Source organism: Rhinichthys klamathensis, unplaced genomic scaffold, assembly GCF_029890125.1.
Source record: "Rhinichthys klamathensis goyatoka isolate OS25496 unplaced genomic scaffold, OSU_Roscu_1.1 h1tg000254l_1, whole genome shotgun sequence".
NCBI lineage: Eukaryota > Metazoa > Chordata > Actinopteri > Cypriniformes > Leuciscidae > Rhinichthys > Rhinichthys klamathensis.
In genome coordinates, this window is record NW_026606776.1 from 3,988,289 (window position 1) to 4,002,201 (window position 13,913).

Consider the following 13,913-nt stretch of genomic DNA (forward strand, 5'->3'; position numbering starts at 1 on the left):
GATGATTAAACAGCATATTATTTTTTTTAAACCATTTGTTTACTAGAGGAACAGATATGACAGAGAATAATAGGTTAAGCGCCATTGGAGTTGACCAGTGACCACAGGGACTTGTATCGCCATCAAGCGGTGAAACGTAGCAGGTACTCAGCGTAGCTTGTTGCTATAGAAACATCAGATACAAAGTAGCAACACCGGATTCAAGATCGCGCTATTAATATAAAAGTTTCAGAGTGCCTGCCAACGTTTTCATATTACGTATTAGTTTTTTTATTATACGTCTAGAGTATTAATCATTCATGGAAAAAATTAGCTTATAATATAAGCGCATTTTTGAACGAAATTGATTTAATAATGTTCCGGAAAACACTGTGGAGGAAAACAGTGAGTGATGCGGTCATCTCACACCAACACCGAGCACTGAATACCACCATTTTCATCCTCAAAGAGTTTGGACCGATTGGATTTCTACTAAAAGAGGAGGGGGGTAGCAAAAATTATAAAGTAAGTTTGTACTGATTTTTGTTTGATAGATTTTTTAGTATATTTTGTGCAATTTAATAATGTTATTTCATATCTAAGGTGTGCTTGGGAGATCCACACACGTGTACCTGCCCTACCTTCCAGAAAGAGAAGGATCTTTGCACACACATCTGCTGGTAAATAAATGCTTGGGGTTGAAAAGTGTTTCTTCAACAATGGGCACTTTTACCCTGTGGACATTTAGAAGTAAACTATTTGTTAAAACACACTTTTCACATTCTGTCAAATGCTAGTTTAATTTATCTCATAAGAACTGCCATTTTTATCATTCACTAAACATTTCTACTAGTCGCAGTCATTTCCACCACAACTGAAATGATGGTTTGCATTTTGCTAGAAATTACATTTTAAACAACTTCGTTTCGCTAAAGCGAACAGTTAGCTTTTATGTAACTTAAGTGCAGACAATTACTAATATTTTCACACGTTATGCATAATTTGACAGCTTGATTAGAAAAATATTCTGGACACAATAAAAAATATTCTGTTTGCAAGTAAAAATATGACACAATTTCAAATATTCAGACACATAATGTCTGTCATATTTCATCACACATCACATGTCTCATATTTTATATCCATCATGCTTTTCATTGGCACTGTCGACTCCTTGGTAACTAAGTTTTGTTAAAACTTTAAAATAACAACAAAAACATTATTCTCATAATACATATTGAAATGGTATATTATTGTTTCTTTAGATCGATAGATTGTTTAAAATTATGGAATTTGAAATGAAAGTCAAGGAGACAACAACAAAATCTATACATGAAAGGCATTTAAAAAGTAGCAGAAATCAATTATCTCTATAGGCATGCATACATAACATTTCCAAGTTTTAATGTGACCTTCATATGAAATTAAATTAGTTAGTTTTAATACAAATCAAACCTTTGGATGGAAAAGTGTTCATTGTTGAAGAAACACGTACACTGCATGTTGAGACATAATCTTACCATACATCAACATTTTATTTTAGGATTTTAATGCGTAAATTCCGACTACCAGGAGATCACGAATGTAAGTAGACCATTTTTTCCCCCAAAGTGTTTTCACTCAATGCAACCCTTTCCAGTAAGATCCAAACAGTTGTACATAAAGGCACATGTATACTACTTGTACATTAATGTTTGAGCTATAACTGTCTGTCTGGTCACCTGTTCTGTTTCAGACTGTTTTCAGTACGGTCTTGCGGAGAGACATATCCTAGAGTTGTTGCAAGGGCTTCATGTGACCAAAACTACATCCCCTAATGAAAGGGAGAACTCAGCAGGCCTTGCATGTCCTGAGCCTAGTGAGGAAGATGGAGGAATCAGACAGAAAGCTGTAGAGAAAGATGATATATGTCCAATCTGTCAAGAAGAACTTTTGCTGAAAAAATTGCCTGTGACCTATTGCAAGTAAGAGGTTTTTATTTAATCCAGAAATCAAGATTATTCAGGAAATTAAGTGGTCTGAATTTCATGGTAAATACTGTATTAACTATGAAGTGAATATGTTTTATTGATGAAATTTTTTAACAATTTTTTATTAATATTGTATTGTCTCCATCTTTAATGCCAAATGCATCACATTTTTCCATATAAACCCAAAAAGCTAGTAGTGATCCTTACTGACACGCAACTTCTATGTTGCGGTTTGTGACTGGTTGCGTTGTAATTATGCGTCATTGTAAAGGTTCAGCTGTGGAAACAACATCCACATTTCCTGTATGAAGGTATGGGCTGATCACCAAACAAAGAGAGACCCATGTGCCCTGCTTAAGTGTCCACTCTGTAGAGAAGACTTTGGCACTTTTAAGCAGCTAATTGAACAGGTACATCATTACAAGACCCAGTCACTTAAATAACTCATTACTATTGTTTAAGCTTAAATCATCTTGGGTTAACTATTATTTTTGACAGGTGAAAAATGCAGGTGAACTGTTAACCTACTATGAGAGGGACTGTCTGGACAAACATCTGGGTGTTATGTGTAACATCTGCAGGGCCTGTCCAATCATCGGCAAATGTTTCAAGTAGGCAACCATTACATAGCATTGACAAATCAGTGCAGACATACAATACTATTCAGAAGTCTGAGGTTGGTAGGATTTTTTAAACGTTTTTTAAAAGAAAGCTCTTACGCTAGAAGGCTGCATTTATTTGATCAAAAATACAATAAAAACTGTATTGATGTTAAATATTATTACCATTTAAATTGACTGTGCTCTTTTTAATATATTTAAAAATGTAATTATTTCTGCGATGGCAAATCTGAATTTTTATCAGCCATTACTCCCGTCTTCAGTGTCACATGATCCTTCAGAAATCATTGTACGTTGCTCAAGTAACATTGTAATTTATTATTATTATTTTATTATAATAATTCTTGTGTTATATTATTACATTCTTGGGTTACACTTTATTTTAAGGTGATATAGTTACATTGTACTTAGTCAAATAAGTACTTAGTAATATTATTTAACTACATGTACTTACTATAGAGTTTAGTCTAGGGTTTGGTTTTGGGTTAGTTACCTGTAATTATGAATAATTTACTGTTATTATAATAGCAAGTACATGTAGTAACGTGTAACTACGTCACCTTTAAATAAAGTGTTACCTATTTTTGTATTATAATATTCTTGTGCAAACCGTGATACATTTTTACAGGATACTTTGATAAATAGAAAGTTCTTCAAAAGAATAGATTTATTTGAAATAGAATTTTGTATTTCTATCAATTTTGCATCAATGTAAAAGTCGTTACTGTCACTTTTGATCCATTTCATGCATCCTTGGTGAATAAAAGTGTTAGTATTTATTCATGTTACTTTTCAATGTATTTATTTAAAAAAAACTTTTGAACAGTAATGTATTTATCCTGATTCTGTCTCTGTGTCATATGCAGTGTCTTACGTCTAATGTTCGTTCACAGGTGCACAGAGTGCAGTTTTTTCCACCTGTGTGAGGATTGCTTTAAGAGAAGAGTCCATCCAAAACATTACTTCATAGTTCGAATGGTGAGTTTTTGTACAAGGTTTGTGTTTCACATGACATGTGAAACATGATGATGCCATTCATAACTGCAGAAAGTAGTTATTTGTAGCATCAATTAGAACATAGCTTACATATGGCACTTTCACAGGTGCGTCTCAATCAGCACTCTAGCTCCCTAGGTCGTGAATCAGTATATCGGGTTAACAAAATAGTATTCCATTTTTCATTATAATTGTGCAGAAAAGATGTCAGCCATGGCAGACAGCAGGACCTCACGACTCTGAAGAAACACAGAAAATGGAAAACCATTTAATGGGTAGTAGGTTCGTCTGCCCATTCATGGCTTCTGTTCCAACATGTTCTTTTATTTTTAATTGCTAACTGAATTTCTATGTATATACATATTCTATGTATATATATATATATATATATATATATATAATTTCTATATATCTGAATTTATCCAGACACATTATTCTATTTTACTTTACAGCTCCAGCAGCATGTCTGGTGTGACATGTGATATAGTCCCGAACTATGTAATAAAAAGTTTGCCGACGATAAGGGTTCGGAAAGAGTCCAGATTTCTGTATCCAGGAGCTCAATGTAGAATCTGCCTCTCAAGATTTCAACTGGGTCAGCATGTCAGAACCCTTCCCTGCAAACACAAGGTAACACATTTTCAAGTTCAGCTCATTTAAGGTGGGTTGAATGCTGATAAAGCTGGCCATTAGGAACTCATTTTAACGTCTTTGATTTTTTTCTACAAAATGACTCGCACTCATGTCTTTCCAAACTCGCATGACTTTCTTATAAATAAGACAAACTATTAGCTAAATCATTTTACATAGTGCAAGAGAATTATTATCTATTTTTCTCTCTTTCCTGAACCTGAACCAGTTCCATACTGGCTGTATTGATCCAGTGCTCCGAAAGTCTAACTGCTGCCCACTGGACTGGCATGTCATCTACAATCCCCTTACGTGGAATCCTCGAAGTAGCAGAACAGAAAGATCTCTGGCTCCATCTAGTGATGTTCAGAGCAAGCGTACCGATGAACAGCTCTCAGAGTTCTTTCTACCAGGTATTGGTTTGCAGGTAAAGAAAGGTAGTGCTCCATCTCTGTTGAGAACAGTGACATCTGAACCATCTGTGTGCAGTCCTTCCTCGGTGGATTCACTCACTCAGGGCTTTCGGGGCCTCTGCATCAATAGTTCCCACATAGAACCATATACCAGAACGTCCACCGTGAAACACAATCATACAAAAGAAAAGAGTTCTCTTCATAGGAGCTTATCAGGAGCCATAGCTGCACCGGCTGAGAGGAGAGTATCCTTTCCAAATAGTCCCTCAACAGTCAGTCTGAATGTCCAGTCAGTATTGCCCAGAACACAGAATGACCAGCAAAGACTCATTGTGGGCATTAATGGGCCATTTATCATGACACCAGCTTACGGCAGGATCAGACCACTGAGGAAAGATCCCTTAAGACAGAGACCTAGGCCAGACAGGCTGGATATGATGGATCTTCATCTCTAGATGACAAACAGTCATGTCAAAGCTATACTTATGAGAAAACAAGAGCAAAGTGAATTGGAATGCAATTAAAAAATAATGGTAGTATGTTGCTCCATGGGCGTTAGGAATAGCTCTACTGGGTAGCAAGAAATCCAAAGCGCTCACATGCGTAAAATTAAAAAGCTTTTATTAAACTACGGCTAAAAATGGAGAAGCACTCAGAGGGAGGCTCGGGTGTCCGTTTTTTAATTTTATAGCTTTATAGTTTTAGTATGGGCTTTCTAATATTGTAGTCCACATGAGTGCCTTCAACTTCATGTTTAATAAAATCAAGAATGTTCTGATTAAGTATGTTTGGATTTCTTGTTTAGTTGAACAGTCACTGAATTACAGAATCCTTCAATCCCCGACCTTTTTACATTTTTAATTGTATAAGAGACAATCATTTTATTATTGCCTCATATTTATTATTTGAATGTTAATATTGTTAAAAAAAGCTAAAATAAAATGCATTATTCTTATCAGTTCTGGGTACATAAAACTCATGAATATTTTTGGTGAAGTACCTTTATTAAATGTGCACAAAAAGGCAGATTACAAGTTGTACTGAAAAGCATCCAGAAATGGCTCTTGAGCCATTTAAACCAGTGTGTTGAGAAATTGTTAAAACATATTACAAATATTGAAATAATAATTGCTACAATACAACATAAATTACTTTAAAAACATTCAGCTGACACAATGCAATTTTCTCTCCTCGGTCATACTTCACTTAAAATATCAATTTCAGTTTCCCTTCTCGGTTCAAATTTGCTGCCAGACAACAAGCTAGTGTCTTATTGTAACTGTTGATGAGAATCAAACAGTTACAATTAATTGTCTAAAATAATAAAGCTACAAAAGCTCCAACACATTCAATACATGAGTTGATAATCATGTTGTCAATTTGTGAAGAAATATTTCATACACAAAACACATTAGCACAAGAAACATCTTAATATGCTAGGTTCATGACCTGTACAGCTGTGCTTCAGCATTGGACTTGGTAAGGTAAGCCATAACCCGAGACATATTTTCAATGTTTTTGGGTACTACATTCTTACACATTAAAACATTGAATGGTAAAAGCATCACAATGGACAGCATGCAAATGTGACAAGCAAGAATACAATAAATAAGTACAGTGCGTCAAAACGGCAAATTACCTTTAAAAGGCCTGTCGCTCCCTCTAAAATACTCTTAGCAACACACTGGTGCACGTTCTGAATTGTAGAATATATAGTGCTTAGCTTAATAGCTTATGATAACAGTGCTCAGTTTTTCCACAATTTATTTCATACTTGTTTATGACACTGTGTGGCAGTTCCTTGCATTACATTGAACAGAATTGAAGAACAAAAATGTATTCCAAGCAAGCCAAACTGATTTCATTTAAATCAGTTTTGAAGACTCACTATAAGAGCATTGTGGGTACAAGCATTTAAACATTAATGTTTAAAAATACTTAGATATATATACATACTTTAACAGTGTACTTTTGAAGGTAAACAAATATGTTCTTTCAAAGAAGTTTGTAAAAACGTAGTGTGGTTGCGAATTTGTGTACAAATGAACTGCTGACAAAATGCTGGATACAGCATAGCCACAGGAATCGACTTTGAGCTACGGCAGGTAAGACAGGCATTTTTTTTTTTTTTTTTTCATTCTTCCTGATGTTTATATTATAAGGCAGTTTGATCAAAACCATTTTCAGACACCAAAAAGCTACAGCTACACACAGGTTATCCAGTTAGTGTTTCGTGTGCGGTCTCTCCTCCCTCACATGTCGAGATGTCTTCTTGTCAGGCTTCTTGTCTCGAACCTTCCGCAGTCTCCGTGGTGGAGGGGTAGATTTGGACTCACTGGAAGTGTCCCCTGCATCCCTGTCCTCGGGGATGTTGGGAATGGCTGCACTACTGCCTTCCAGGGTGTTCCTCAGGGACGTGTCCTCAGGACTCCCAATTTCACTGCTGCTCAAGTCCTGCTCTTGATTTCCACTTATTTTAGCCAAGCTAGCGCTCGAGGGTTCCTCGCTTTTCCGCAGAGGCTGCTGCAGCAGCTCGTTCATGTCCACTCCAGAGTCCAAGCTTGTGTCATTGCTGCTGCCCGGACGATGTCTTCCCTGAAGCTCGATCACAGAGTGACGAACCTGGGCTGCTGGTTTACCATCAAGAGACACAAACCAAGCCCGGGGCGGGTGAATGGACGGCTTTCCCTTGGTGAGCTCAAGCAAGGTTTGCTCTGATATACCCTGGAGTTCCCCCCGAAAAGGCCCCATTCTAGCCGCTTCGTTCAAAGTTCCTGGGACTGATACGGATTCCAGGAGATGACTGTAGCGGCCCCATAGCCCGGGGTTAGCGGCAGCGCCCTGCACTCCTTCCAGAGCCTGCTGCTCGTCGCCGTCTTGCTGGGGAACTTTAGGCAACGTCTGAGTGAAACTGTCTTTTAAGTTCCGCTCTGTCTGAGCTCCATGTTCCATACCATTCCGTGGGAAAGTGGCAGATCTGCTTCCAGAAGGGTCAGCTTGTCCCTGGGAATTAAACAGCTCTGGGGCCTGTACAATAGCCAGAGGCTGGTTGTAGATGTGGAACAGCTTGTCTTTGAAAACCAAATTCTCTGCACCACCCTGGCGTGAACCATTTTGTTCCAATTTTTCCCGAAGCTTAGCCACTTCATCACTATTAATGTAGAGATTAGACATTGGGGCTCTAAGGCTTTCTAATCCCACAGCTCCAATGTTCTCATACAGATTGCCCAACGGCCTTCCAACGTTTTCCACATAAATGTTGTAGTTGGCTTGGTGTCGTGGAGAGTCTGATGCATCATGGCCGATGCCTCTTGCAGCCAGTGAATAAGACCGGTCCCCATTATGAAAGAAAAGTTCTTGAACCTCATCAGAGCTGGTGGAAGTGGTCTGGTCTTTCTTCAATACAGTGAGCCTGGTGGAATTCCATCGCTTTCTTCCGACCTCATGGTTTAAATCTCTGTAAAATGAGATGCATATTTTGATAGTTGCGCTTTAATAATAATGAGTTGAAAAATGCCTTTAGTTCACTGAAATTAACAGGTTAAGATGAAATAAGTCCTGCACTGTTGTAATTATAAGAAGGTCATACAATGATATTTGCATGACTTAATAAACTCTTACCTGCAGTGAAATACAATCACAGATAAAAATCCGATGACTATCACAAGAGTTCCTCCCAAGATACCCAAAAGAAGGTATGTGTGGTAGGAAATGAAATCCATTGAGCTTGCAAGCCCCATAAAACCTAGATTTACACAACATAATCTGTTTAGAGGGCAGCATATTAACAGAAGTCTGGAAGATTTTGATTTTAGTGTTAAACTGAAATGCATCTTCATTCATAAATAGCAACAATATGGGCTGATGAGTGAGATTTTATTTGATTTTGACTGATACTTACCTGATGATGGTGGTGGTGCAGCAATCCAGTTACCAAGTTGAGGTGCTACATAAGTCCAGACTAGGCCGTTTTTCTCCCTCTGAACAGTGCCTATACCTTTATTTACCCAGGTACCTGTGAAAACACATGTCATTTAGTGCTTTTGGACACAATCCTCCCCCTCAACCCTTGTGACCACTACATGTTTTGCTTAAGGACAAAATGCTGATAGGAAATAGTCCCCACTTAAAGAAAACAATTATGTAAGATCTGAAACCTCTTTTAAATTAACATGATTAAAGTGTTTTTAATCACCTATTGTCATGTCAAAGGTCCACGCAGGAAGTGAGTCGGAGGGTCGTAGGTGGGTGTGGTAGGGAAGTGGTACTGTTAGCTGAATGGGTCCTTTGACATCAACCTCCTTTCCATTAGACACTAACTGGGCACTGATCATAGCCAAGGGGCTTAACTTGACATTCCTGTAACCTGTAATTGGTAATACAAAGATAACTGATTAATTTTAGAATCTGCAGAAAATAAATTGGAAAATTGTTTTAAGGGTGTGTGTGTGGTCTAGAGCAATGTTTCTCAACTCCATTCCTCAGGTCCAAGGGTTTTTCATGTTTTTCCCAAAGCTTTGCCGCTTCATAGACATTCTAATCTCATAGATCCAATGTTCTTGTACAGATTGTACATCAGCCATCCAACATTTTCCACATAAATGATGTAGTTAGCTTGAGAGTCTGATGCATCATGGATGCCTCTTGCAGCCGGTGAATAAGACCGGTCCCCATTATGAAAGAAAAGTTATTGAGCCTTATCAGAGCCAGGGACCCACCTACCAGAATGTTATAGATGTCTCACTACTTAAAAGGTAGGGTAGAATTTTGGAGCGGCTAGCAATAGTAAGCTAGCTTTGAAAGCATTAGATCCCACCCTCCCTTCAGAGCACTCTCCAAAGCCTCCTCCAAAACACATGAATGTGTACAGCCAGAGCAGATTCAGCCAAGCGTTATAAGAGACAACGTTAAATTACCTCATGTCTCAAAGCACATAAAAAGACCATAACAATGGATGTAAACAACAGCTCTTACTTGTACCACCTGACTTTCGCCAGTGATAGTGTTGACACAGAAACGCATAAATCGCGAGGACGTGAACAGCTCTGGGTAGAACGTCACAGGTTGCCATCTCCAAATTATTATTATAACATGGCGTGAACGCAGCATAAGCTTGTTGTTTTGGTTCAGGAGGAACTGTAAAAGGCAGCTGCTGTTCATTTGCGGTGCTTGGTGAATGATTGTCCACAATCTTGCACAGCCGTACAGAATGCGCTGATAATGTGTTGACGTCATCACGTCCGGTATGGAAATACATACACTGACAGACAGGTAGGATGTCGTTTCACTGCATTTGGAACATTTTTTGTTCCTGAGACTTCCACAGAAGATATATGTACATTTTTTAATATTTAGACCACTGGATGTGAAGAGAGTTTCAACCAGAAAAACAAAAAGTGTTTATGAAAGAAATTGCCTACCCTACCTTTAAAACACCTGATTCAACTCATCAGCTTCTAAGGGTTGAATAGGGAGACATCTAAAAACATTCTGGTAGTTACGTCCTGAGGACTGGAATTGAGAAACACTGGACTACTACAGTAGAAGATCAATAATGTGTGTAAAATGTGCCATCATATTTGATCTGGGTAACCAAGGGGCCTGATATTGCCTAATCAATAATATGTTGTGATCAATAACATTAACTAATCAATGCAGTATTGAGTCTAAACAATAATGGAGCTTGTAGAATTCATTGACTAAAACTGGCCTACAATATACTCCACTCACTTAATGGATCCTTAACATCTCAATGAAACATTCAGGGTCAGCATTCACTCAAGAGATGTGACAAGGCAACTGGTTAAATTATTATGCCAGATGCAATAGGTATTGTATCCTTTTTTTTTCAAAGTTCATCTTACCTCCTTTGCCGTTGATGTTTAGAGTAAAGAAATTCGAGTCTTTTTCTGTATGCAGGGCTGGAGCTGTCAGATAGGCTGACAACATGAAGATGGTAGTGTTCTCAGACAGTTTGAGGAGACTTTTGGGAAACTGGACACTCGGTTGAAATGACAGATCTGCAAAACGTCAAGATAAATAAATAATATAAAAGTGGAAATTTTGTGTCACAGTATCACTGCATTGATAGTACTTGGTCTATGCAGTAAATATATGGAGGTACTAAATTAAATTATGGATTATACTTTTTTTTACAGGTCTCAATTTCAAAATAGTTGGGATCAAATAATAGAATAAGAAAAGATTTAACTGACATACCAGATGTTTTTCGAGTTATCAACACAGTATCCTCAAAGAGCCAGATGTTCCCTTGTGTTTGAGGGCGCAGGGACATCGTAATAACAGAAAAAACTAGGAAAAAACAAAAAAACGAACACTCATACCTCAATTAGTAGCCAGGTTTTTCACATTTAAATGACATTAGTTGAATTTCTCCATATGTTTGAATGTCATTTCTTTAGGACTTAGGATGTTATACAACAAGCCAGGGTGAGGTCACATTGATTCACTGCTTTCTTGCTGTCTGAGGTATTTATTGAGCATATCTTGCAAAAATATTCATGGATTAAGATGAATCATATATAATTCAAACATGTATCACTTAATTAATACTGTATAAAAAATAATAATAATCTGATGATATCAAATCATATAAAATACACAAATTATTAATTTAGTAAATAACACTGCATCTTAGAGGCTATGGCCTTACTGGGCATCTTGGTGGTTTTCCAAGGCAGCTGGGTGAGCACATAACCCTCCATGCTGGCCACCAGAGTGAGGGTCAGGCCAAGGCTGTATGGGACAGTGACCGTGACCTCTCCATTCTCCAAAGTCTGGCTGGAGTGAATCTGGGATCCATTCAAGAACACAGCCACCACAGCTCCTTTCAGGAACCTCTGGCTAGATGCATCTTTAACCCATATCTTCAGCGTCAGGAGCGACTCTAGAGACAGAGATAAGGTCAGGTTCAGTGGGAAACTGGGAATGAATAAAAAATGTATATGGCATCGCTTGAATGGTAAATTTAGAGTCAATCCCCTGTAAAAGGAGTCAAAGATAAGATATATTTATTTAAAAATTAAACAAATTTAAAGGAGTTTAAGGTTAACCATACACGCCAATGTTCATAAGTTCATTCTAGTAACTGCTCAACGCATTAAAAACCAGTTCAGCCAAAAATGATAAAATTGGTTGGTGACAGTAAAATCTGGTGGCAACCTCTTAGCATTGAAATAGTAATGACCACTGGACCCACGGCTCAGTCAGAGTGACTTAAAAATAGATCAAAGTGCCAAATGTCGGATGAGCACATCAAAAGCTGAGACTTTAAAACCTTGAAGAACCTCTTGAAATGTCTCTATACTGAAAAAAAAGTGAAAGCTCTCACATTCTCAGAGCCTGTTTTAGATGCACAAAACACAAAAATATGACCAGGGTGAAATAATGGCAGAACCAGACTGTTCAACCCATACCAACTATAACAGCTGGTATATAAATGTTAGTCAAATAAGGCAATGTAGCATCAATAATTTGTTTAATAACACAGAATTTTATAGGAAAAGCCTTTGGACCACATAAGTCTTAACTTCGGTCCCTGATATTTAATAATGATAAATACATTTTTGATTTATGATGGAGTTTACACTGTTACAAATCAGCATAAACTATTACAACCATGATCTGGTGCTGGAAAAAAAATCTAACGGGAAATTAAGTACTGTAGCAATACAATATGGTGTATTCTCTGTAGTAGACCCATATGCGAATAGTTAAGACACATGGCAGGGGCTTTCAAACTGGAGTCTGCAGACATTTTTAAGGGAAGTGTCTCAGCTGAAGGAAATAATCCATTATTTATCGGCTTTAATATATCGGCTTTTGTATATCGATACCACCAAAAATATTGTTCGATACTGATATGGTGGTCGATATCGTGCATCCTTAAATTATTTTGTATTAATAATAATATTTTCCATCTATTTTGGCTTTAGTACATTAACAATTTATATCACATACTATTTTTCTAAAATGAACCTTAAAATATATAACAGACTTTATAGGGTCCTTCACAACTTGAAGGTCTTGCCATCAAAAAGTTTGAAAACCCCTGACAGTAAACACCTAATGTATTTAATTATATGCCTACTATCTCAAACAGAAAGGTATTGGGGGATTCTGGGACTGAAATAATCTCGCCTTAAATCTTAAACCAAACAGTATATTCAAGATAAGCAGTGCAATGTAGCTCAACCATATCAGCTATTCAGCTCTTAAAAATGTGGACATGGTTGTCATATAAAAAGCCTGAAATAGGTGGTTTTACTTCGAGTGGCCCTGTAGAAGAGGCTTACAAATACTAGGTAATGCATGTTAAGCCAATGTTATGAGACACCGAGCACATCGGTCAACAGCGCACCCATGTACTCCTTTGTTGTGATGTACCCCATCATGACAACATCCCTATTCTTAGCAAGCACACCGCATGCGGAGATGATGGCGCAGCTGATGCTGTGGATGTGGATGATGCTGAGGATGAAACCAGCTGATGCCGTGACCGTTACCTGATGGCGGCACCGTCGCGTTCCCCTGTCCCTCGAGCGGGGACGTGTGTGTCTCGCTGGCATTGTCCTCCTCCGACAGCGAGGCGAGGCCATGGGAGAGCACTCCACCCTCCGCTCTCCTCACGTACCCATCCTCGCAGAAAATCAGCAGCGCGGCGAGGAGCAGACACCCCGAAAGATCTGGCATGGCGTCTCAGACATAACTGCACTCAATGACACGGAGAAGGAGAATGTTGTTGTTTTTCTGTCCTCGGGTGGATGTGTATGTCACGGTCACATCATGCTTCTCGGGTGGACCGATGAATATCCGAGGGTGCGCGCTAGTCGAGGGTGAGGTGCGCGCGTTGCGTCATAGCTCACGCGATGCCATCTGCTGGCTCAGTGTTTTTTTTTTTTTGGTCTTTGTTAAAGCTTACGCAATGTTTTAGTTTTTTCATGCGTTGGTAAACGTGTTTCAAAGATATTTTAATTGATTTGTATAACGTAATGAAAAATATATTAATACATAGTAAAATACGTTAACCTATTTTGTACAGTATTGGTTAGTTATGTATAAATATTTATGATATATTATATGCTATTTGTTTATGTATATAGTACACTATATTTGTGTATGTTTGTCTTTATACTACTTTCCACGTTTTTCAACATTAAAGTCATCAGAACTATAAAACACCACAAATCAAAGTTAATTTAGGGCCCCAAAATAAAAGACAATCCCACTAAAAGACAAACCTGTGCTGTACCCTGCAGTCATGAAATCAATTTCTTAATATCATA

At 37.9% G+C, this 13,913-nt stretch overlaps 2 protein-coding genes across 2 annotated transcripts; one reads left to right on the forward strand and one right to left on the reverse strand.

Moving 5' to 3' along the window:
* Positions 1-238: 238 nt before the first annotated feature.
* zswim2 (zinc finger, SWIM-type containing 2) lies at positions 239-5,243 on the forward strand. The gene is made up of 10 exons (XM_056266933.1): positions 239-504; positions 583-659; positions 1,523-1,563; positions 1,715-1,943; positions 2,221-2,359; positions 2,448-2,560; positions 3,463-3,547; positions 3,765-3,847; positions 4,018-4,195; positions 4,425-5,243. The coding sequence occupies exons 1-10, from the start codon at positions 355-357 to the stop codon at positions 5,061-5,063; spliced, it is 1,734 nt and encodes a 577-aa protein (XP_056122908.1). The 5' UTR covers positions 239-354; the 3' UTR covers positions 5,064-5,243.
* A 348-nt stretch (positions 5,244-5,591) lies between these two features.
* fam171b (family with sequence similarity 171 member B) lies at positions 5,592-13,508 on the reverse strand. Its single transcript, XM_056266932.1, has 8 exons — positions 13,134-13,508; positions 11,282-11,515; positions 10,828-10,920; positions 10,473-10,628; positions 8,804-8,974; positions 8,510-8,623; positions 8,230-8,353; positions 5,592-8,065 (listed from the first exon to the last, which is right to left on the reverse strand). Exons 1-8 carry the CDS (start codon positions 13,318-13,320, stop codon positions 6,832-6,834), a joined length of 2,313 nt encoding a protein of 770 aa, XP_056122907.1. The 5' UTR covers positions 13,321-13,508; the 3' UTR covers positions 5,592-6,831.
* Between the last annotated feature and the right edge of the window lie 405 nt (positions 13,509-13,913).

Coding starts and splice junctions, on each gene's coding strand:
- zswim2 (XM_056266933.1), top strand. CDS start 355: ATGTTCCGGAAAACACTGTGGAGGAAAACAGTGAGTGATGCGGTCATC. Junction 3,848..4,017: donor AACCATTTAATGGGTAGTAG/GTTCGTCTGCCC, acceptor TTTACTTTACAG/CTCCAGCAGCATGTCTGGTG. Junction 4,196..4,424: donor CCCTTCCCTGCAAACACAAG/GTAACACATTTT, acceptor AACCTGAACCAG/TTCCATACTGGCTGTATTGA.
- fam171b (XM_056266932.1), bottom strand. CDS start 13,320: ATGCCAGATCTTTCGGGGTGTCTGCTCCTCGCCGCGCTGCTGATTTTC. Junction 10,921..11,281: donor GAAAACCACCAAGATGCCCA/GTAAGGCCATAG, acceptor GTTTTTTCCTAG/TTTTTTCTGTTATTACGATG. Junction 8,066..8,229: donor GTGATTGTATTTCACTGCAG/GTAAGAGTTTAT, acceptor CTCATTTTACAG/AGATTTAAACCATGAGGTCG.